At 38.5% G+C, this 22067-nt stretch overlaps 1 protein-coding gene across 1 annotated transcript in view; it reads left to right on the top strand.

Annotated features, from left to right (window-relative positions):
- SNX25 (sorting nexin 25) overlaps positions 1-22067 on the top strand; it is an 89797-nt gene that overhangs the window by 3989 nt on the left and 63741 nt on the right. Inside the window, exons 2-3 of the mRNA XM_076336420.1 lie at positions 8867-8951; positions 18089-18305. Of these exons, the coding sequence (XP_076192535.1) occupies positions 8867-8951; positions 18089-18305 (302 nt within the window). The remainder of the gene's footprint in view (positions 1-8866; positions 8952-18088; positions 18306-22067) is intronic.

Below are 22067 nucleotides of genomic sequence, written 5' to 3'. Positions count from 1 at the left end.
CAACATAGTCTTCCTGTATGTGAGAGCTCCGATCGCAAGGTGTATCTGGGCAGTCTTCCGGCTTCCACGTGAAGTTTTGTGTTTTTTCCAGTGTTCTCTTGTATTTTTACTGGAAAAAGAAGGGAAGAGAGGTGTACAGGCAACTCATAATATTGTTTTACTTATTAATTTAAGCACTTGCAGGCATTAATAATATTGGTAAATAGTTTCTATTGATATTGAAATAGTGGGAATTGAATGACACCTTGAAATGGTACATTATGTTATTGTTGGGTATTTTTCACCTCTTCTCAGGAGCTGTTTTAGGACAAGATTATTTGTGGTGGAGGAGGACTGCAAAAAGGCACGGTGACCCAATTGTACTTTTGTAAAAACTTCTGTCTCAAAGGGGATTTTCACTTTGCAAGTATCAGTAGACTTGCTCACACCAAAGACAGCCCTTGAAGAGACTTGTTAAAACATGTGTCACCTTTCTAAATTCAAGCTTGTTCCCTACATGGCTGTTAACTTGTGTGGTTGTAGGGGAGATGGCTTTGACTCAAATGGAGGACCATGTTAACCAAGTTAGTGGGAAGGGGAAGGAAAACACATTTTCCCATGTTTCCAGTGCGAGTTGTTTCTCTGCCAAAAAAACTGGCAGGACAGAGTTTTCTTTTCAGCATAGTGTTTTGACTCTGATTCAAAGAAAAACTGAATAATAGAGAGTTGGGTTATCAACTTCATTTAAATAATATAAACCCCAAGGATTAGTTTATTAGATTTAAGTGCCGCATTTTAAATTAATATTAAATGAGTGATACTCTGTATAGAGAATGATCTACCTAGTCTGTCTTGCAGCACTAACAGAAAGGTAATAAACATGTTTTTTTTCCAGCAACAAGGGTACACTAATTCTAATGTCCTGGTTTTAGTTTCCTATGATTAGCAGTTGCCAATGATTTTGAGTATTTCTTTAAAACTCAGCTCCTGACATACTTGGTCACTCTTACTCACTTCTGTTTAGTAGCTCTCCATTTTCAGAAATAGTTTACTCTTACTTTCTGGCCCTGAGGGAGACATGTGACCGTGTTTTATGTTCCTAAAGGCTTGTTCTATCCTTGAATGTGGACTTTTTGTGAATCTGGCATTAATGGGAGGGCATGGGTAAATCTTTCCTCATTGGATCAGGTAATTGTTGAAATCTCTGGATCCTGGAAGATAGTACTGGTTTTTATTTAAGGCATGGGAGGATGAGTAGTGAGATTATTGGAAACGGTCTGAGTGATTCAGATGGGATGGCAACTTAACCTAGGTTGAGTATCTGCCGTGGTATCCACGCTGAGTGCTCTGCTCTTTTTGAGGAACATAAGGGAAGTGAAGAGAAAGGACACGTAGTTTTATTTTCCTTCACTGTTGGACTCTTGCCATCAGATGAAGCTTGTGAAGATAAGCTTGCAGGAGCCCCAGCAGCTGTAGCAAGTGGAAGGTTTGCCATCTGTGGGCATCAATTTCAAGTGTGATGCAAAGCAGTTCTTGAGGTAATAAGCAGTTTGGAGCAGCGGTGAGGGAGAGGAGAAACTTCCTAACTCCTTTCAGTCTTGATCTTTACACCTTATAAGTCTTCAGAAGTATTTATGGGGTTTTTATCAACCTAAAGCCAAACGTGTTCCATGGTCTGTGTCATTCTCTGGTCCATTAGGGAATAATGAGTGCTCTGATATTGCAGGATTTTTGCTGTTACTTCTGCCAGTCGTTACAGTCTCTGCTTGCTGCTCTTCTGTCATGCTTGTTTTAGATCCTCTTGGGCTTGCAACCAAATATTCTGATCTACTGCCATTCTTCTAATTTATCAGTTGTTTCTGGATTGAAAGGAGAGGATATGTTTAAGTTTGGTTTGTTTTTAACAGAACTGAGAGTCTGATACTTTTGGGTTTAGTGCTGTCTCTTATATAGGCAGCTTAACAGTCAGCTTTTGATAATGCAGGTGAGTTTACTACTAGGCAAGTCCTGAAATTAAAATCATGAAAAGATACCATAGCATTGCCTACCAATTTCAGGAATATCTTAAAATTTTAAGAGAATGCAGCATGAATCTCAAACGTCCAGTTACAGTTCAGTGGGGGCCTGTTACGCTTTGGGGCCTGTAGTTTGGACATTTCTGCTGCGGTTTATTTTTAGGGATCTGTGGAATAGCTGTTTAGGGATTTATAAGCTTTTTCAGAATTGAAGTTTTGTTAGGACTGCATGCGTTGATTACTTGCAGGCATAACTTTGAAGTGGTAACTTTATTCTCACAGGAGACTGATCTCAGGAAATGAAATGTTTTTCAGACTCTCTGTCTCACTTATTTGTCCCAGAACTCCTTAGCAGACTTAGTTTTCCACACAGCCTTTTATCCATCATGTATATTTAGAGATTTCTTGTCTTGTCATGCAACCCTTTCTGTTTCCTTCCATTGTATCCTGTGTCATCTTCAGCTCTGCATTGTATTGTGCTTGACATTTAATTTTCTCAACATTGAGTTAGATTGACACTTCATACTTTGCAGTGTACCAGGCTGCTTTTACTTTGTAGGGACTGTTTCTCACTTAAAGTGTTTTATGACTGACAGCATAACTAGGGAGCTAGTTCATTTCTCCTGATAACGGAGCCACGCTGAGTCAATAAGAAAGGCGTGTTGTGGGCTCATTGGGATCTTGCTGTCCAAGTTTCTGTCAGGGGGGTCCTAAAGGTGGAACCAAAACCTCTGTAATAAGGTCAAGAGTGAAAGTGTCTTGCATTCAAGATATGCTTTGGGTTTGAAAATACTGTACATGTGTATCAGAAACATTCTGAAAAGAAAATCTGATCAAGTTCCTTCTTATTGCCAGGTCTTGGTTCCTTGTGCTTTGCAAAGAAGAACAGCAAAATTTATCCAAGAAAGAGGCAGTTACATAGAATACTATATCCTTTCCCAAGCAGCCACCTTGTTAAGTGATTTAAAAAAAAAAAAAATTAAAAAAAATAAAATTGTGTAGTCGTAAGGGGAACAAGTTTGTGTTGTGTCCATGGGAGGTTTATATGACCAGTCATTCTGTACCATTTTTTCCCCTGTTAAGCATGCACAGTGAAAGAGAACAAGTTAATGTTAATAAAATTAATGATGATGATTCATTCTGCATGTTTTGTGATGCTCTGTTACAAAGACAGAACACCCTATCTTCGTATGGTGAAAAGTCATGCGGGAGGGAGGGTATAGCAGTAGACAACAGAGGAGTTTCTCTCTGTCAAGCTGAGACTCTGCAGCTGAGGCATGAGTTTGGGCAGGTTGTTCTGGCTTGCCAGCAATTCAGTTTTCGTAGCATATGGCTCTTTTGGCCTTGAAGTATAGGCCATAGGTTCTTGTTTGTTTTTAACAGAGGAGGAGGGTGTGGAGGTGTTCAGTAGAATCGGGCTGTGCATGTGCCCTGGGAATTTACGTAAGCCTTTATTTTGATGGTGAAGTTAAAGATCCCAGCAGAGAATAATGCTGTATTTCTTGCTGAGCAGAAATTTAAATGCTAACTTACCAATTATTTCCTAGCTGTAGTGATGGGAATGAAAGTATTACCTGAGAAAAGCTTCATTTTCATATTCTTATCTGTCTAGTATTACATGAAATCTCAAGTGAAGGAAGTTCTGCCATGATTATAAAGTTTTTATACCGCTGCAGTTTTATCAGTTTTGAACATGGTACATTTAAGATAGAAGATCCCCATATAATAGACACAGTTTACATGTTCCAGAAGCTACTGTGTTAGTGGAAATAAGATACGCTGATATTATAAAATCGTTATTGAGATAATGATGCTTAACATAATAGGATTAACATGCTTTAAGTATGTTGATTTTTAAATTGGTAGTTATGGTATCCCTTAATATATGTAGATTAATGCTTAATGTGACACACGTATACTTGCTTTGTAATCTAAAATAGAACTATAGGTATTAATTAAAAATATTAAGTCTTGTGAATAGATTTATTTTTGCATCATAAATTGAAGTAACATTTACTACTATAAGAAAACATCTATCCAGATCAGTTAAAGCTGAATTTATGGAGAGTTCAGTGAAGTATTATTTGAAGCTGTGACTCTCTATTATCAAAGTCCAGTCTGATGTTAATGTATGTTTTGCGAAGAAAAGAAGAAAGTTAATAGGGTAGCAGTGGGTGGAGCAAGTAGCTATGAGTAACTGGAATAGTTCTTGTATGCTGAATTAGATGTAGTCTTTGCCTTTTAGATCAGTGATTAAACTGAGCGTCTCGTGCACAATGCCTATTTATATTGTGGGATCTGTCCTGAGCTCTGTTCTAGTTTTGTTGTAATTGAGTTAATGTAATAGAAATAATGGTTAATTTTTCTCTGCTTCTGGCTTTAATTCCATGGCAGAGTAAGTCTGCGTGTGGCGTGCCTGTAGCAGGTGCCTGGCTTTCTGCTGTTATGTTTTAAGAATTGCATTTGATGATTGAGTGTTGTGGATGGATTTCTTGGTAGTGGAAGGTACTCCTGTGTTCTCTCTGCTTTGCCATTTATTCAGTGTAGTTGTTGAAACACCTTCTTGATTCTTTATTATTTAACATTTACCATTTTCTTCAAAACTAATTTTAAATTACTTAAATTGTTTAAACCAATAAATGGCATGAACTTAATTTTTGCATCTGTAGGAGATTGAACCTAAGACAAAATTTCAGGCTCAATACCAGCCTTGGGTTTTTTCCTAGGCCTTTAAGGCTGTTGTTGTCTGTGTCTTAAATCATTCTCAAAAGTATCAAACAATGAGTATTATTCAGAAGTTTCCAGGAAATACACACATCCTTTTTTTCAGCCTGTAAACAAAGTCAAAATTGGGGAAAACTTGAACTGTTCCAGGAAACAGGCCTCCCTGTTTGTTAGCAACCTCATTCTTTGCATGTGCTTTCTAAACGTGCTCCACCCCTACCCCTTGAAGTCATTTTGTCAAGCCTTGTTTAAGTTTCAGTCTGGTTTCTGCCATTCTTCAACAATAAACTCTATGGAGTAGAGCCCGATTTTTTGGGGGCTAAAATAGTGCAAGTAAGGACTAATGGGGAACATACCAGGTTTTAATCAGTATAAAAGAGCATCTAAGCTAGAGCTCTGACTGTGTTAAATCCATTTACGAACGTTTTGGGCTCAGTCAGGGTTATGCCAGCTGTTTCATGAAATGTAGCATCGTTTTCCATTAGATGAGTGACATGAAGAAAAATGTGAAAACACTCAAGTCTAGGCTTTCTAGCTGAACCTGTGCTCTGCATATACCCTCCATCTGACTTGAGGCAGGGGTGGGAAGAAAAATCTTCCAGTGAAATCTGCTGGATTTTTTCATTCTCTCAGCTGTTAGAGCTGATTTTGGACTGTGAATTTTCTGAAATCCTTCTGTTCTCACAGATGCTGGTAAACCTGTGTTACTGGGTTGTTACTGTTGGTTTTAAGGTGTTTGTTGCTGTGTGTCAAGGCAACTCGGGGGTGCCTGTTAGTTTTTTAGGTTTGGTTTTTTTTTTTTAGTTAATTCATCATTATTGTTCTCACAGAAACAGAATTTTTTGAAAGCAAATCCAAGCTAACAAGACCTAAGACTTGATTCTGCTAAATCCAAGTTCGTAAGACTGAAAGGAAAAAGGAGTTTGATCAGCAGTTTTGGAGAAGGCAACTTACGATCTGATCCATTATCAGTCACTAAATTTAATTCACAGTCCTCTGAAGGATCATCAAGAATCACAGAATAGTTCAGGTTGGAAGGAATGTCTGGAGGGCATCTAGTCCACCCTGCTGCTCAGAGTGGGTCCAACTAGGTAAGGTTGCTCAGGGCTTTCTCCTGTCAAGTTTTGAATATCTCCAAGGATAGAGACTCCACAGCCCCTCAACGCCCCCATTCTGGTATTTGACCAGCCTCATAATTAAAATAGATTTTCATTGTAAGTGATGGGAATTTCCTGTGTTGCAACCTTGCCTCTTGTCCTGTGCATCTGCAAGAAGAGTCTGGCTCTTTCTTCTCTGTACCCTCTCGTTCGGTAGTTGGAGACAGAAATAAGGTATCCCCTGAACTGTTTTTTCTTAAGCCTGAACTAACCCAACCAACATCACTCCAATGCGTTTAAACATTCCTATTTATTCAAATGTTAGATTCTCATCTGTTCTTGAAAATTCGTTTCTAAATAAAGTTGAAACCTTGTTTTTAAACAAGGTTTGTTTCTTGCTCTGTGCTTCTCTCTCAAGACTGTTCATGGTATTGTATGCAATACCTGTACAAATATGGAAAATTTCTCAGAAAATCCAATATACCGTGTATCTTCCTTTGCTCTTCAGTAACTACATTCATGCAGCAGCAAAATCACCATTGCTAGTGGTGGTATTCACTTCTTACCTTTTAAATTCTTTTTGATCACTTGTCTTACTTGAACTTCTCTGTGCTAAACATCCTTGTTACTCTTTTTTTTAAAATGAAAAGCTGGTGCCTTTTAGAAGTCAAACATATCAACTGTAGAGGATGTTCTCAATGAAATACATTCTTGCAAGCTGAAACGTGAGTTTGTATCTTGGTATTTAAGAGGCAGCATTTCACTGAGGCAATAATAGTCTGCCTTGTTCTTAAAATGAGTGTTCAAGACTGAAACGTAAAAGGATCAGTTCCTGCTTTGTGGAATTCTGTAGACTGGATCGTAGTGCAGTGATGTGGAACCAGCTACTTGCAACCACGGATCCCCTCTGAAGGCCTGTTTTTATTTTTATTGTTCCCTCTGCTGTAAAGAAGTCCTCAACTGAGACAGGTAGAGAGGCAAAAGTAAGAGTTCAGCATTTATAATTTTCTTATCTTGGGTTGTGTTTAAACTGGTTTTGAAAGGAGTAATTTGGCTAGCGCTTCATGAGAGTGCTTACTGATGCTTTAGGCTGTAAAAAACACTTCCTACAAACTATGTACAAATGAGAACTGTTGATGCTTAAGTTAGGGGCTTGAGGTTACTGACCTCTATGCAGGTATGACTCAGTTTAGCAGAAGGATTAGTCTCGTAGGATGCCCAAGCTAGCATGAGTGCTAAGGAAGATGGGGTATGTTGAGCATAGAGTTTCAGTCAAGATTGTGACCCTGTGTTTAGGAGCTCTTTCTTCACAGAAAGACCTGAGCGACTAGGGCTTTCTGAATCCCTTCACCCTCCCCAAATGTATTTGGGATGTTTAATGTCTCTGTGATTCTGTCTCTTCTCTTTTTAAATTGGAGTGGTTATGAATCATCCAATTTCCTGCTGCAAATAAAGCAGAAAAATCCTGAAGTAATTGTGTGACTAGAATTAACACAGCTTTGCATGGAAGAAGCACGACAACATTAGCAGTCGGAGGTGATGTATTGGAGCCTTACAAATAATTGTTGTTAGGTGTTCTTCCAAACAATGAAAATACCCACTTAAACGGCTGCAGAAAGTATGGCTTAAGCTTTTACCAGTATTGTGTTCAGGTAAAAGGCGGCCATGAAAATCTGTAGTGGTTCACTAATCAGATAATACTCTGTTCTTACCCCTCCTTAACTATAGTTTTGATAGTAAGAGGTGCTGCAAATGGAGGCAGTTGTGCTGAAATCTTGCTGCCCTTGCCATTGATAGAGTTGTCAAGGGGGGAGGAAAATGGCTGGAAGACCACAGTCGTGGTCTCAGAGTAGTGACTGGAAGAAGTCTAGGGAGTGTTGCTGCACTCACCCAGAAGATGGAACGAATTAAGTGTGGGTGGAAGGAGGGCACTCAAGGCCTGGAAAGTATCTGTAGAAATGCTGTGTGTTAGGTGTGAGAGAGTCTGAACAGCTTTATTTTGCTGTTGGGGTAGTACTTAGACTCCTTCAGCTGTGTCCCATTAGACATGCTTTATAGTAGACTCTACGTGCACGTAGATGTCTGCAGTAGAAGGAAAACATGTTACACCAAAATACACTGAGTATTAGCCTGCAAATTGGCTGAAATAATGGCATACTACCTTTAAAAACATTAAAGGGTGTTTTTACTTAAACTCCCCTCAAAGTTTATGCTGCTTTCTTATTCTCTATTTGGTGAATGTTGGAAGGATTGGGATGTTTCTGAAGCGCTGTCTCCTCATGGAGGAGAGTCTGAACTCCCATCAAGGGGAGTGAAGTAAGCGGAGTGGCAGTGGGGACAATTTCTATTTCTGATTTGAATTATACTCCTTTCTATGTAAGGGCAGCATGAATCACTGCTTTTTGTCTACACCCTGAAAAATGTTTCTCTGTCCGCCCACCTGTTTGGACACTGTAAGAGCTAATACTTCCAAGTAGACAAATGTTTGTATAGTACAGAAGCTTAAAATGCAGTGGCCAAAAGGGTCTTTGAAGGAAGAAGCCCAAAAGAATGTGAACCAAAATTACTGTAGGCGATCTAAGGGCTTTGCTTTTATTTTAAAAGTGGTTTATGAGGTTAAATGAAATCCATCGCGATAGTAGGCTGTAAAGATGTTATATTTGCTGTTGACCTATCTCTTGGAGATATTAAAAGCTATGAAAATACTGAATAGAAGAGTTCCAGTTGTTTTATTAAATGTATGTCCTATTCTCAGTGCATTGAATTGCAAATGGATACAGCTCCCTTCTACCAAAAACTCCAAACTTAAGATAATTTGGCAAGTTGTACAGTGTACGATACACAATAATGGGTATTAATATGTGGTTAATGAACCATGTATAATAACCTCATAGACAATTGACACTCATCTGTTTTAATCATATGGGGTGACAATATTTGTATTAAAAACTAAATTATATAGTACTATCACCTTGAATTCCAGTTTTATTTTTTCCTGTCATTTTTGGTTTATTCCTTCCTCTTATGATGAACGTTCCCTTTGAATTTCAGAGTAATTGGTCTGGAACCTCCCATGATTCAGTCCAATCAAGGAGAGTGGTCATTTCTCACAACATGGATAAAGCACTGAAAGAAGGTGAGTCTTAACTTGGGCAAAGGAGCATTAGACTCTAAATATCTCTTGTCCTCTTAGCAAACCATGACTGTACAATATTCCAAGATTCTAGAATATGATCCTGGTTTATTCCTTGATACAAAATAAAAGTGCAAGGTGTTGGTCTTCCCAAGAGATCCACTGTAAATAATGTGTTGTTGGTTTTGCAATTTAACTGATATCTTGTCATTTTAGTGGCTGTTTTTTACAGAAATATAGTAAAATAGAGTCCTTAATACTTGTGCACAAAACAAAAGGGTAACATTTCAAAGATTCTTGATTGGGTTTTCCTGAACTGATAAACCCTGTAGACTCTTGCAAACAGTCTTCCAATTTAGTGCAATTCTTGCCATGAAAACTGAATCTAAAATCAACAGTTGTATTTCCGGCTGATAGTCTTATGAAATCTGTGGATCACCAGTACAGTCACTGGGCTTTAGACTGTAAAATGTGAACTGTGATCATATGGATTTAAAATATCTTGTTTACAATTCTTTAAAATAAAGAATAATTACTATTTCTGCACACATTTCTTTCAGCTGACTTCTGGTAATATAAAATATTGTAGAACTTGGGATAGTGTCAGAGTTTTAAGTAAATCAAAAAATTTTTGCTTCAAAGATTATGCTAGGTTGGAACTTAAAGACTATCAGGGGGGAAAAAAAAACCCTGGCTTGCGTATTAGAAAAATAAAGCACATGAAGAGTTGTGTACTGTAGCTTTTAAAATATATTTCTAAAATTTGATGCCATTTCAGTTTTTTGTAAATATTTTATCTAATTTTGAATGTTTTTTCCTTTAAGATTTCTTTGCAGCACTTGTTTTTTTTCCTTTTTTCACATCTGGAGAGTATATTTTAAAATCAACATTGCTTTAAACAGTTTGGTTGTCTTATGACAACTTCTTGGGATGTGTAATTTTTTAAAGTTATTTTTATGAATAGCTGTTAGCAGGATATGTAGCTAAAATATAAAATTAAACACTTTGTCATGTTTCTATGAAGGTGAACTATTGTAACGTATTGTAATTTGTTTTTAGGCACCATTTTCCTCTGGAATCTGTCAGTTTATAGGATTCCTGATGACATGAAAAGGATAGTGGAGTCTAAACATAACTTGTTAGTGCTTGTTTCATACATGTAATTTGCTGTATTCTCACATGTGTACTGTACATTCTGGATAACCTGCATTGAAGTTTGAAGTGAAGCCTTGACATAATCAGCACAGAGTCAGAGGTAGTGGGGTTATCTGGAGACAAACAACAGGTATTGTGGAATACTGGGGGAAGGATAGTTGTGTTACACTTCCCTCCTGTTACTTGCACATGGGAGTAACTCGTGTCTAAAAATATGTGAGCTGTCTTCATCTAAGGTATTTATCCCACAGATATCATTTAGTTGGATGCATGAGTCCATCCTTAGTAAGGCTGAAAGAAAGTTACCAATATTTAAGTGATTCATTTTTCAGAGTTGAGGACTTTCTGTTGTGACAGCTTACTTGCCTTTCTGCTATTTCTTTTCAGTGTAGCTTTTACCATCCATTCTCACTCTGAATTTTGGAGAGCAAACTTGTCAGATTTGGTTGTATTTCTTCCAGACCTAAGTGACTAATGAAGCCAACTTCTCCTCCGTTATGCAGTTTGACAAGGATGAGACTGTACTTTTCACTCTACCACATGTAGACTTAAGCAAGCTTTTTGGTTTTGGAAGGCATCCAAGTCAACTTAAGTTTGAGATACTGAATGAATCCCAAAAAGAAACATTTTACTTTTTTATTAGAGTAAAATGATCAGTGTGTCTGAAAATAGACAGGAGACATTCTTTGCCCTGTGATAGTTCTGAAATTTGTAGTTGTCTCGATATTATGAATGCTTTTTTTACGAGTTCATGGTTAAATAAAACTTTGTTACTAATGATATAAAAAATATTGTCTGTATTTCTGTTTCATTAGTGCCATACTCTAATGCTAATCAATCTTACACTGATGAGGATTAAAGTATTTGTAAATCCCAGAAATTTTTGCCAACTTCTTGCTGTCTAGATCTAACATGCTGTTCAACAAAATGCCTTAAAAAGTCTCATTCATTTAGTTAAGAGACTTTCAGTTCTCCTGAGTTTTAATCTTGGGGACCAGTTCAGACTCCTACTGCCACTTGAGGTTTTGAGTAGGTGTTGTCAGATTATCACAGTCGATGGTTTGCAGTATTTTTTAAATCAGATTTTACTTGTCTTTGTGTTACCTTAGAGATGAAAGGATAACATTTTTGGAGGAGCCAGCATCGCCTTATTTCAGAAATGCTATTGCTGGTTATGAAGAGACAGCCCTTTGGTTAATTCTGAGTTCTTCACCTGTTGTTCATCATCTGTGTAATTAAGTTTGCCTAGGGTTTACTGTTAGTTGCTAGCTATCTTGCACCCCTCAAGAATTGCCTGTCGACTGTTACTCAGGCATACCATGCTTTTGCTGGTGTTACAGGCAGTCTGTGTGGACTTTTCTCTCTGGGTTTAGAGTGGCTCTCCATTACTGCACTGTTCCCTGAGGTTCTGTGGTGTGTCTCGCTTGACAAGCTGTCACTTGCTTTACTGCATTTTTCCTGATGTTCTCGTCATAGTCTGTTAATGTAGTTGGAAGGATAGATATCAGTGCTCATCCTTAGTTTTAATTGAAGGAGTCACGTATGTTTCCATTTCAACCATCAGTCTTATTTCAATAAACTTAAAAACATTATGGTGCTTAGATAGTTTTCCTAGGATGGTCATTGGCGGATAATAGTTGCCCGTGCCTTGGATAGCTTCTCGTCTTGCCAAAGCCAGTGTAACAGAGTTGTTGGGAATTGTCTTTCTACAATGTTAGTCACTAAGTGCTACCAAGAAGGAACTCCTGTTTACATTGGTTTACAGCTCAGTTCTAAACTTCTTTCCTATCTCCCATTGACAACAGAGTAGAATGAAAGGATGGTGCTTCACAGTGCTGCTTCATTCTTAATTATAGCAAGCTTGCATAAGCTGTAGATACAAGGTGAGGGGAAGCTGTGAATTAGCCCTGCTACTGTGTGGTGTGTTTTATGACATCTAAGTGCTCAAAATCAAAACAAGTGTACCGTTATAAAAAGATTTTCCTTGTTGAATGTGGCAGAAGGAGAAGGCCTTTTAGTTGTAAACCCCTGAGTCCCTTTTTCAGCCGGTAGTACTTGAGTCACTAACACGGAAGTGTGGTTTTTTTCAGTATTTTTCATGCTTTTTCTTGTTAGATTGATTTGATTCTTGTTTGCCCTTCATTTATATTAAGCAAAGAAAAGATGTCCCACTTTTTACAAATACTTTTAGCCTTTTAACGCTTCCTGTTGCTTATCTGGTAACTTCATGTTTTCAGCCCATATCATATGTTTAGGAACATGTCTCTTAAGAGAGACTGTGCTCAGTCAGACTTGTGCCGCTGTTGCGCAGCGTACTGTTTGGGCTGAGGGCTGTAGCTGTCAGTAGATTTATCTGCCGTGTGTGTAGCCGGTTTCCCAGGAACTGAATTTCATCTTCCATTTTTTATTGCCCCATATCCTGTGGTCTTTTTGTTTTTCTTCACAGTCAGTCTTTGTCTCTACTGCTTTAGTAGTGCCAGAAAACTGGTCTCCATATTACTTACCTGCTTTACTGGATCATTTATGAGTAAGTGAAACAGCACAGGCCAGAGCACAAATCCCAGCAGAACTCCACTGCTGAAATTCTTCTGCTGTGAAAATTGACTATTTATTCATATCCTGTGTTTCTTAGCTCTTCAAATATTTCATGCCAGAGAGCCACCTCTTCTTTCATAGTGGTTTATCTTCCTTCAATCCTGTGTTGAGGTGACCTTGTTGGAAATATTTCGGGAATTTAATTAGATTGTACCTGTGGATCAGATCTTGCCTGTATGTGTTCTTGTTGACCCCTTAGAAGAACTGTTAGGGATGTAAGGCAGGACTTCCCTTTATAAAAGTTGTGTTTTCCCAATCTGTCTCATTTCCCAGCTTAAGATCTACACATTGACATTTAGAAGAAAAATTTGCAGTAGCTTCTGCCACTCTATTTGAAAAGCTGTATTTTTTTTTCTCTCACAGCTCTCAAAAAATGAGTTGTTTGGGTCCAAAATATGAGCAAGACTTAATTTGAATTCATGTCCTCTGTGCTGCGGGATTCAAACAGTTGGAGCTAAGAACTCTTGGCAAAGGGTACATGGGCAAAACTATTTGAACAGAAATTTGTCTGATTTTTTTTTTTAAATGCATTTCCTAGATCTTTAACACATTTTTTTCTCTATGGTTTATATATTTGTAAATTTCCATGTTTTTTCTGCATGTTCATAATAATTATTAAAAAAGCAAATGTCAAGAAAATTTTAATAAAAACAAACCAAACAATGTGGAATGGGAGACTGTCAGGGTATGATCCCTTTCGCACATCCATGCACAGTGATAACATCTAGTCTATTAAAGAAACATGTCAGTTTCATAGAGTTTGAATAATGTTGTAAAATGTAAGTAAAGCAAGAAATGCTAGTGTCTTTCCAAGCACCAACTTTAACAAGAGAACTGAAATCTCTAAATCACTATTGCTAGTGGCTGGGGCAGGTTCCCAGTCACTGAAGTCTGGGCATTTACACAGCATTTTTGCCAGCCTTTAACACCATGGTCTAAATAAAGATTTAGTGGGAATGAGAAACTTCAATAAATAAAGATAATGTTAAATATAAAACCTCATCATCTTAATTGGTATTGTGTAGCTAAAACATAATAAAATCTAAAATACAGTAAGTGAATAACGGCCTTTATCTCTTTAAATTTAAAAATTAATGTCTTGGAAATGATAGAGTTGCATATTCAGATTACTTATTAGTAATTTTAAGGGAGTTAAATATAGGGGCTTTAATATTTTAGTTTGAGTTTTGAGGATGAAGATAAGGCTCCTCCCCCCACCCCGAACTAGCTTTTGGCAGGGGGGGAATAGTAGTAGCTGTAACAAAACTAAGCATTTAACATTTACTTCTATAGAACAGTTCTTTGCCAGGTACTTAATGGTGGTATAGTCTGTCATCTTTTTCATTAAATTTTTATTGAAAGTATTTTTCTTCAAGTATAGCTTATGATAACCATATCATGCATGTTAAATCTAGTGTTGTAGTAGCACAGCTTTATAATAACGCTTCTTGGCCGTTTGGTGGTTTCCTGATGCAGGATCCTAACACAGTTCATAGTGATGTTGCATTTCTATTTTACAGATTGTGATGCTTGCTGTTGTAGAATAACTCAAGCCAGGGTTGTAGCTATACCTTCTCTTCTGTTGTTCATGTAGTCACAGGAGAGTTTTGGATTTGACCATAACTTAATGTAATAGTTCTGGTCTCTCCAGTGCTTTCAGAAAAGGATATTTACTTCTTGTTTGAAACTTGGAAGTCTATGTATGCATTTGCATAGGGAGAGTATTTCAGGTCTCTCTTTTAATGGTGCTTTGAGAAAATGGGTAGGCATTTAGTCCTTGTTATTCAGATTTCTATGTTATTTTTCATAAAGTTGGGTAATGAATGTTAGCAGTATAAAAAATGTCTAATGTGAAGCTCTGCAAATTGTAGATTTGAAGCCAGTCTGACCCACTGGCTCTTGTGGTGCCACTGAACCTCTGAATGAATGAATGTGGAAGAAGAATGGATAGCAGTTACTGGAGACTTGTGGGGGGTTAGGAATGAAGGAAGGATCTAGAGGGGTGTCCTCGCTAACCTCCACACAAGCTTCTGGCTCTCTACTCCCAACACTCTTCTAGTTTACAGTCTTGAAAAAAGAGTAGTTGAAGAGGCTCAACTTCACATTCATGCGGAAATGACTTTCAGTCAGATTATAACAACTGGAGACTTGGATCTTCTGAACTAATTTCGAAAACCCAGTAGAAGTTTCTACAGTTTTGCACCAGACTCATCGCTCTCACTGTATATGATTCGATCAGAAGAAATTTGTTTCATGTTTGTGGTAGCTGAGTTAGTGGTAGTAAGGTATTGTCCTGAAAGCGTGTTCTACTCTTCTTTTTATTCCTTTCTTTTCTTCTGACCAGTTGTTTTCAATGTTTTAGAGAACGTGCAGTGTAAAAATAATGAGAGTAGATGCATGAGCAGATTCCTTCTCTGAAGGAAGCAAGCTGCGCTCTATAAAATTCTTACATTTGTTTTCTGTATTTCTTTAGAGTGCTGAAAGAGGCACCAGCTGCATCAATAGACATGAAACTAAAGCAGCAGCAGTGCATCATGGCCAGGATGACACATACAGATGAGGCAGTGTCTTACCCCAGCACAGACGGCTGTTAGTGTCTGTGGCTGGTGTCCTTTTTAATTTTTTTTTTTTTTTTTTTTTTTAAGCAAAGTCCTAAAAGCTGTCTCATTGCTCATTTGGGCATACATTCTGGGCTCTAAAGTACCCTGAATTTTATAGAGAACAGCATGGTTAAACTTGTGATGCAGGAAGGGCCAAAAAGGCTCAGAGGTGACAAGGAAACTATAGAAAGGATGTAAAGGAAGAGAGTTATGCAAGGTAGGTGCAGGAAAATACGGTTTAAAGTAATTCATTTAATGTGTTGAAAGTGTGTAACTGGCAGAGAGAAACACAAGTGAAGTATTTCATACTTGCACGGCTTAATTTTTGGTGATGACTGGTGATCTTTTGTCTTTAGTTTGGTATTGCCACTAGATTTCATGGTTCTTTCATGTTGATACACCTAGATGAAGAACTGTACCATCACCTTGCTGTGTCTGATCAGGAGTCTTCCCACTGTAATAGATCTTGCTTCAGGTATTTCAACTGGGAGTATAGTAAAGTTGCAAGAATTGTGCCCTCATAATACTTTACTAATTAGCATTGTTATATGTTTGAATGTTGTGCTTTACCAGAGCAGAGAGACTTAACATCGGATGTGATGGTGATCATGGAGTGAACAAGGAACTGAGCTCCTTTTGGAGAGGAGTTGCCTAAAAATACAGTTATAAATTAAGGATTGGTGGGAATAGATATGTGTTCTGAAAGATTATATAGTCTAAGGGACCGAGATGATACAAGTTTTACTCTTGTGCTCTTGTTTTGTAGAGTTCTGTCCAATAGATATTTGTAGGAGCCACCACTCTACACCATGACTTGGCTTCTTAGGCAAAAGATGCTGAAGAAATACGCTACTTTGCACCCTTGTGTTCATTTTAGGGTAGAGAGGGTGTCTGTAAGAAAATCTGAAAAAGTAGGTCATTATCTGCGAGTGATGATAAAAACAAGTACCACAATACAGTGTGTCTGAATGCGCTTGAGAAATTACAGGTCTCTTACAGAGTAGATGAGAAAGAAGAATCTATGCTGTGATTGGCTTTCCACAGCATTGCAGGTATTGCAACAGAAGAGACTAACCAAACTATAAAAAAGGTGGTTGCAGAAGGACATGGGGACAGCTGTGGAAAAATAGATGCTTAAAATGTGTATTGACTTGAGATAAGTAATAAACTTCAGTTTTTTAAAATGCTGTTCCCAGTTGCTCTTCAGTGTATCAAGGGATTATTCTTCAGCTTGCTTATCAGAAGACCACTACCTTTTATAACTGTTTTTATTACTTTGTAGTATTTGTGGATGGCAGTTTTCAATGAAATATGATTTCTTCTATTTCAGAAAAGTAATGAAATTGGATGTGTTTCAATGTTGGAAGTTCCCATCCTGCAATATGGCTCTGCATATTTTTTTTCTCTCCTGAATCAGAGAAAAGACTGAAAACTTGAAAACTTCTGTTTATTGATTGATTGAAATGTTTTTCTGAATAATTAATTTAAAAGCCTTGAAATGACTTAGTAAAAGGCTTTTAACTTTATATTTCAGCATACTTAGTGAAGTGACTCAGTTTCTTTCTTTATAAACCTGAGGAAGTGGATTTATGAAGCATTTGACTAGAAAATTTTATCAATTTTAGCCTTTTATTTTGAAATGTTTTTAACAAGGTGATGTAGGATGAGGTCTGCTAGTATTTCAGGCAGGCAAAAGTATTCAACTTAAGCTGTTCTGCTATTACTGTGTTGTTAGTTCACTGTCACAGTGCTAGGGAGCTTTTTATAGTTTACTAAGCTGCCAAACAAACAACTTCTGTGGAAGTGGAAAGTAAGAAATAGTGGAGTCACATGATTACTTTGCACCACGGGCTTACCCTGACAAATGAGATGTACTTTTGATATAAAAAGTCTGGAATCAGGATGGAAGCTGCTCAGATTATCAGGCATGCGACTTATTTTCCCCCTTCTTGTTCAGTTATCCCTCTGGTAGATGTGAACTGACTCCTCCTTCCACCCCAACTTTTTCCCTGTCTTGTTGTAGCTGCTAAACATGGCTCATGCGTGCTCCCTGAACACCTCCTGCTCCCTCCTAGACCTCCAGGGACATCTGCTATAGTGACACATCAGTAAAACTGGTGGCACACAAATGTTGTCAAAAACAAAAGTCAGAATGGTAGAAGATGGTGTTGCCACGGGACTTGCAATTACAGTAATCTTGGTTATTGCTTGTAGATGTGGTTTGGAATACCTTGTCATTTTTGAAGTTCATGCTGTCTCGCTAATCTACTTGTACTCTCTTATCTCTAGCTCTTCCGATCCTATAATTAACTTTCTGCAGTGTTGTTCAGTATTGTATATTTCTTTTGAAATCCAAAAATCTTAACCACCTTCCCTTTTAACTGTGACTTTGGAGTGGAGACTGTTGAATTCCTATGTAAAGAAGGCTGGTTTCAGTCTGCAACAGCCTAGACACAGTCAGATTATGTGATAGTTCATATAACCAAATCCACTGTTGAGAGACAGGTATTAGTTTGAGGTTTGTGTGTAGCTAGTAACCTGACTGACTGAGCAAATCCACTTACAGGCTTTGCTTTGCAAAGTGACCTCCAGTAACCTGTTAGGTGCAGATTTCTGTAACTTCGCCAACCTTACTTTCTTTGGCAATAATTTAAAACTCAAAGAAGAAGATATGAAACCTATTGCCCGTCTAATTTTTGAGGAGAAGGGTGGAGAATTATATTTTTCCTATCTTGGTGTGCCTTCCCCTCTTGAAGTTTTTGCTATTTATTGTTTTGTTTCTCCTTTCAGTGTTTGACTACAGCTATAGAGATTACATCCTGTCCTGGTATGGGCAACTCAGCAGAGATGAAGGGCAGCTGTACCAGCTGCTATCTGAAGACTTCTGGGAGATTGCCAAGCAGCTGCGACAGAGGCTGAGTCACATTGATGTAGTTAAAGTTGTCTGCAATGATGTAGTGAAAGCTTTACTCTCACACTTCTGTGACCTTAAAGGAGCCAATGCCAGGTAAAAACAAAACTCTGCATTTCACTGGAATTTTCTGCTTTTCTCTTTCTTTCAGATGTGCTATATCAAAGCAATGAAGAGTGTAATGCTTTTGTAGGCAACTGATAAAGAAAATCGTTCAGGCTTATTACCAGTTTTAGAGATCAAGCGGGCTTCAGGGCATCCATAAAACCTGTGGAAGGAAACGCTTGTCTTCCTTTTCTCAGAGTTCAGACTCACTGCTGTTTCAGTGTCATCCTTGAATCCTTTGCTCATGGTAGGAGGTGGGCTGTGTGAGCAGTTCCCGCAAGTAGTGTGAACCTGCAAGGGAAAGGAGAGGTGCTGTCAGAGCAGACAACAGACCAGAAGATAGTTATTTGCACCTTTCCCAAAATAGCACCAGAGTTAATTCCATTCAGTTTCCCATTTCTTCTAGCCCTGGGAGGCAAAGCTTTGTGGTTTCCGTTAAGTGGCCTGTCCTGCAGTAATAAGATTTTTCTACTGGAAAAATGGTTGGCTGGATTTTCTTTCTCTGGTTATCTTGCTAATTCCATGAATTTTCTTTTTGGCAAGGCTGTCTTTATCCACGTAAAAAGGTCAGCTGTCCACTAAATGCTAGAGTTGCACCCAAATTGTAATTGCAAATATGAACTCTTAGCCTATGCAGTTCCCACATCTGAATGCACAATTTGTGTAATTGTGCATGAAATTCCAGCTTATGTCTGCACTTAGCTGCATTTCAGTTATCCTAACTGAAATATGCTTTGGTCATTCAGATTTAGACATTTTATGCTATGAAGTTGTTTTGCCTACAGTTAGATCCATATATTTTTAACACCCCTTCAGAGAAAAAAGATCAACTGTTTTCTGTCAGTGACCAGTCTGTGTGTTGCCATTCATACTTCCTTCTGTTCTGGAGCAGAAGATAGAGTTAATGTATTTGTGATAGATGCCAGCTTTATGTAAGCTAATATGTAGGAAATAAAGACAGAAAGGAAACGAAAGTGTGGTTTCATTCAGGAAAAGAAGAAATTAAGGTGTATGCACATTGCAGTAAATCTTGCATTGGATTCCAGATACTACTTTCTTTCAGCTCTGGAATGTGGTAGAAATCTCTTGGTCAAGTAAAGCTCCTAAGTGTGCTCCCTGATTTTTAAGCATTATGCTTGCACTTGCCCTTTATCACAGTAAAGCGCTTGTTTTTGGGAAGAGTTTGATTTGAACAGTTAAAGGGTGAGGATGTTTTTTTTTTTTTTTTAAAGTGTAAATGTTTTCCTCTTTGAAGCTGGGGACATAGAATCTACAGTTGCAGAATTATTAATTATTATTAATGCTGATTCTCGATGAGGTTCCTTATTGTTGTGGTTTAACCCCAGTTGGCAACTAAGCACCACACAGCCGCTCGCTCCCCCTCCCTGTGGGATAGGGCAGAGAATCGAAAGAGTAAAAGTGACAAAACTCGTGGGTTGAGGTAAGAACAGTTTAATACTTGAAATAAAATAATAATGATAGTAATAATAATTAAAATATTGTAGTGAAAAGTAAAACAACGAGAGAGAGAGAGAGAGGAACAAACCCCAGGAAAAAAAAGGTGATGCAACCGCTCACTGCCCACCGACTGATGCTCGGCCAGTTCCCGAGCAGTGGCCCCCCCAGCCAACTCCCCCCAGTTTATATACTGAGCATGATGTCATATGGTATGGAATATCCCTTTGGTCAGTTTGGGTCAGCTGTCCTGGCTGTGCCCCCTCCCAGCTTCTTGTGCACTTTCTCTCTAGCAGAGTATGGGAAGCTGAAAAGTCCTTGACTTAGTATAAACACTGCTTAGCAACAACTAAAACATCGGTGTGTTATCAACATTGTTCTCATCCTAAATCCAAAACGCAGCACTGTACTAGCTACAGGGAAGAAAATTAACTCTATCCCAGCCGAAATCAGGACACTTACCTACTAAGAATTATGACCACTTCGTCTAGGTCTTTGTGGATTGTTATTTCCACTAGGTAGAGCTAAAATAAATTCTCTGGGTATTTTCCAATTAACTTTTTCACTCTGGAATGGTAAATGCACCTTAGTCAATGCTGGATAAGGCAGGCTGCATTAATATGGTAATGAAAAAAATCCTATCAAGAATTAATGTGATAGCGAGTTAAAAAAACCCAACAAACCCCGCAGCTGTAACTGCAGATTTTGTTTAGGTTGAAATTGGACCCATTGATTGTTTTTTCACATGCTGCAAGGCTGTGAATTCACAAGGAGGAAGGTCTGGTTTTAAGGTGCCTAATGGCTGATCAGCAGCATGATGCTGCATGATGCAAAATGTGAAGCACTAGTATATCCTCATGGTGCTCATCCAAACTTGCTGAAAAAGTTGAGGAGGCTTTATGGAAATTGCACAGGGCTCACGTTTTCTTGGCAGATGGAGAGAGGGCTGAAATGCTATGAATGTACTATGGCAAAGTCAGCAGAAACGTGACATTGTGCTCATATGCTGCAGATTGGATTTGTGCTGCCGGCTGATCTGAGCATGCATGTAATAAACTTGGAAGCACAGCCAAGGACTCTGATACTGTTTTCTTTTTAAGGGAATTTGTGGTTTTAAGAATAATTTGAGTTTTGTACTAAATTGCCTACTGATACGGAGTTTACTGTGCTAGAACCTGCTGACATTTTAAGCTATAGACTAACTACAAAGTACGTCACTTCTAGCTTGGAAGATAGAGTTTCTTGGAAAGCCTTCAATTCATTTCTATATTGCCACAGTTCAAACACAGAAAACTCTTCTTCCTAAGGTAGGGAACACAGATCTTCTTGATCTACCTTTGCTTTCTGTCAACGTTTTAAAGACGGTGGTAAATTTAAATTGGCATTCACATGTTTCCCTCTGTGTCTCTAATGAATCCAGTTAGTTTTGGATGATAAAAACAGTGGAACAGAGACTGTAATTAGAGCAAGGTATCTTTCCTGTTGTGATGCCTGTTGGAGCACCGCATCTCATTTCCGCTGCTGAGTTTATACTGCAGTGTGACAGCAAAGGACATTTTGTCTGTTATCTGGTGGCTTACGAAGTTTTAAATACCTCTTGTACCATCTCTGGAGGGGGTGCCACCTAAGCCACTTTGTCTCAGTTTTCCTATATGACAACAGATAAATCCACTAAAGTAACAGAAAGAAACCGTCTGTGCCCAGGAGGACAGCAATGTCTGTTTCTTCAGTGTGAAGTTCATGTGCTTTGTCACTGGGTACACGTCAGCCACAGAAATCCCTTTACTTTTCTGCTTTCACTGACTAACTTCGACCTGTGATACCTGATAGATCAGGATGTCCGAGGGGATGAAAATAGGCTGTGACCTTTCAGAATGAGGAAGGGTGCTACCGTCCCTCCCTTTGCTCCTGCTTTCCCCCTGGCTTATCTTAGTCATCGCGAGGCTCCACTTAGTAATAAATAGCTCAAGGTAAATGGCCAGCAGAGGCCAACAGATGAGGAAAAATGCTTCCCTGAATGAGGGAGAGCATGAGGAGAGGAGAGGCCGCTTCCACGCTGGCCAGTGGGAGGCAGGGAATCGGGAGGGAGAAGCCTGGCAGCATTAGGTCTGTTTCCCCTTTCTTTCATTCTATCTACCTGCTTTCTTTAACGGTGGCTGTCTTTCCTGCACCTGCCAGACACTTCTACGGAGTGAAATAAGGGCAGAGACACTCCTCTCCATGGGCAGAACCATCTGGGGTGACGCAGAGCCATGCAAGCTGCAGGCAAGACAACTCCCAAAGTTTTCATCTTACGTG

The sequence above is a fragment of the Aptenodytes patagonicus genome, chromosome 4 (assembly GCF_965638725.1).
Source record: "Aptenodytes patagonicus chromosome 4, bAptPat1.pri.cur, whole genome shotgun sequence".
Classification (NCBI taxonomy): Eukaryota; Metazoa; Chordata; class Aves; order Sphenisciformes; family Spheniscidae; genus Aptenodytes; species Aptenodytes patagonicus.
Note: the sequence above shows the minus strand (reverse complement) of the source record. Positions and strands in the feature narration are given on the sequence as shown.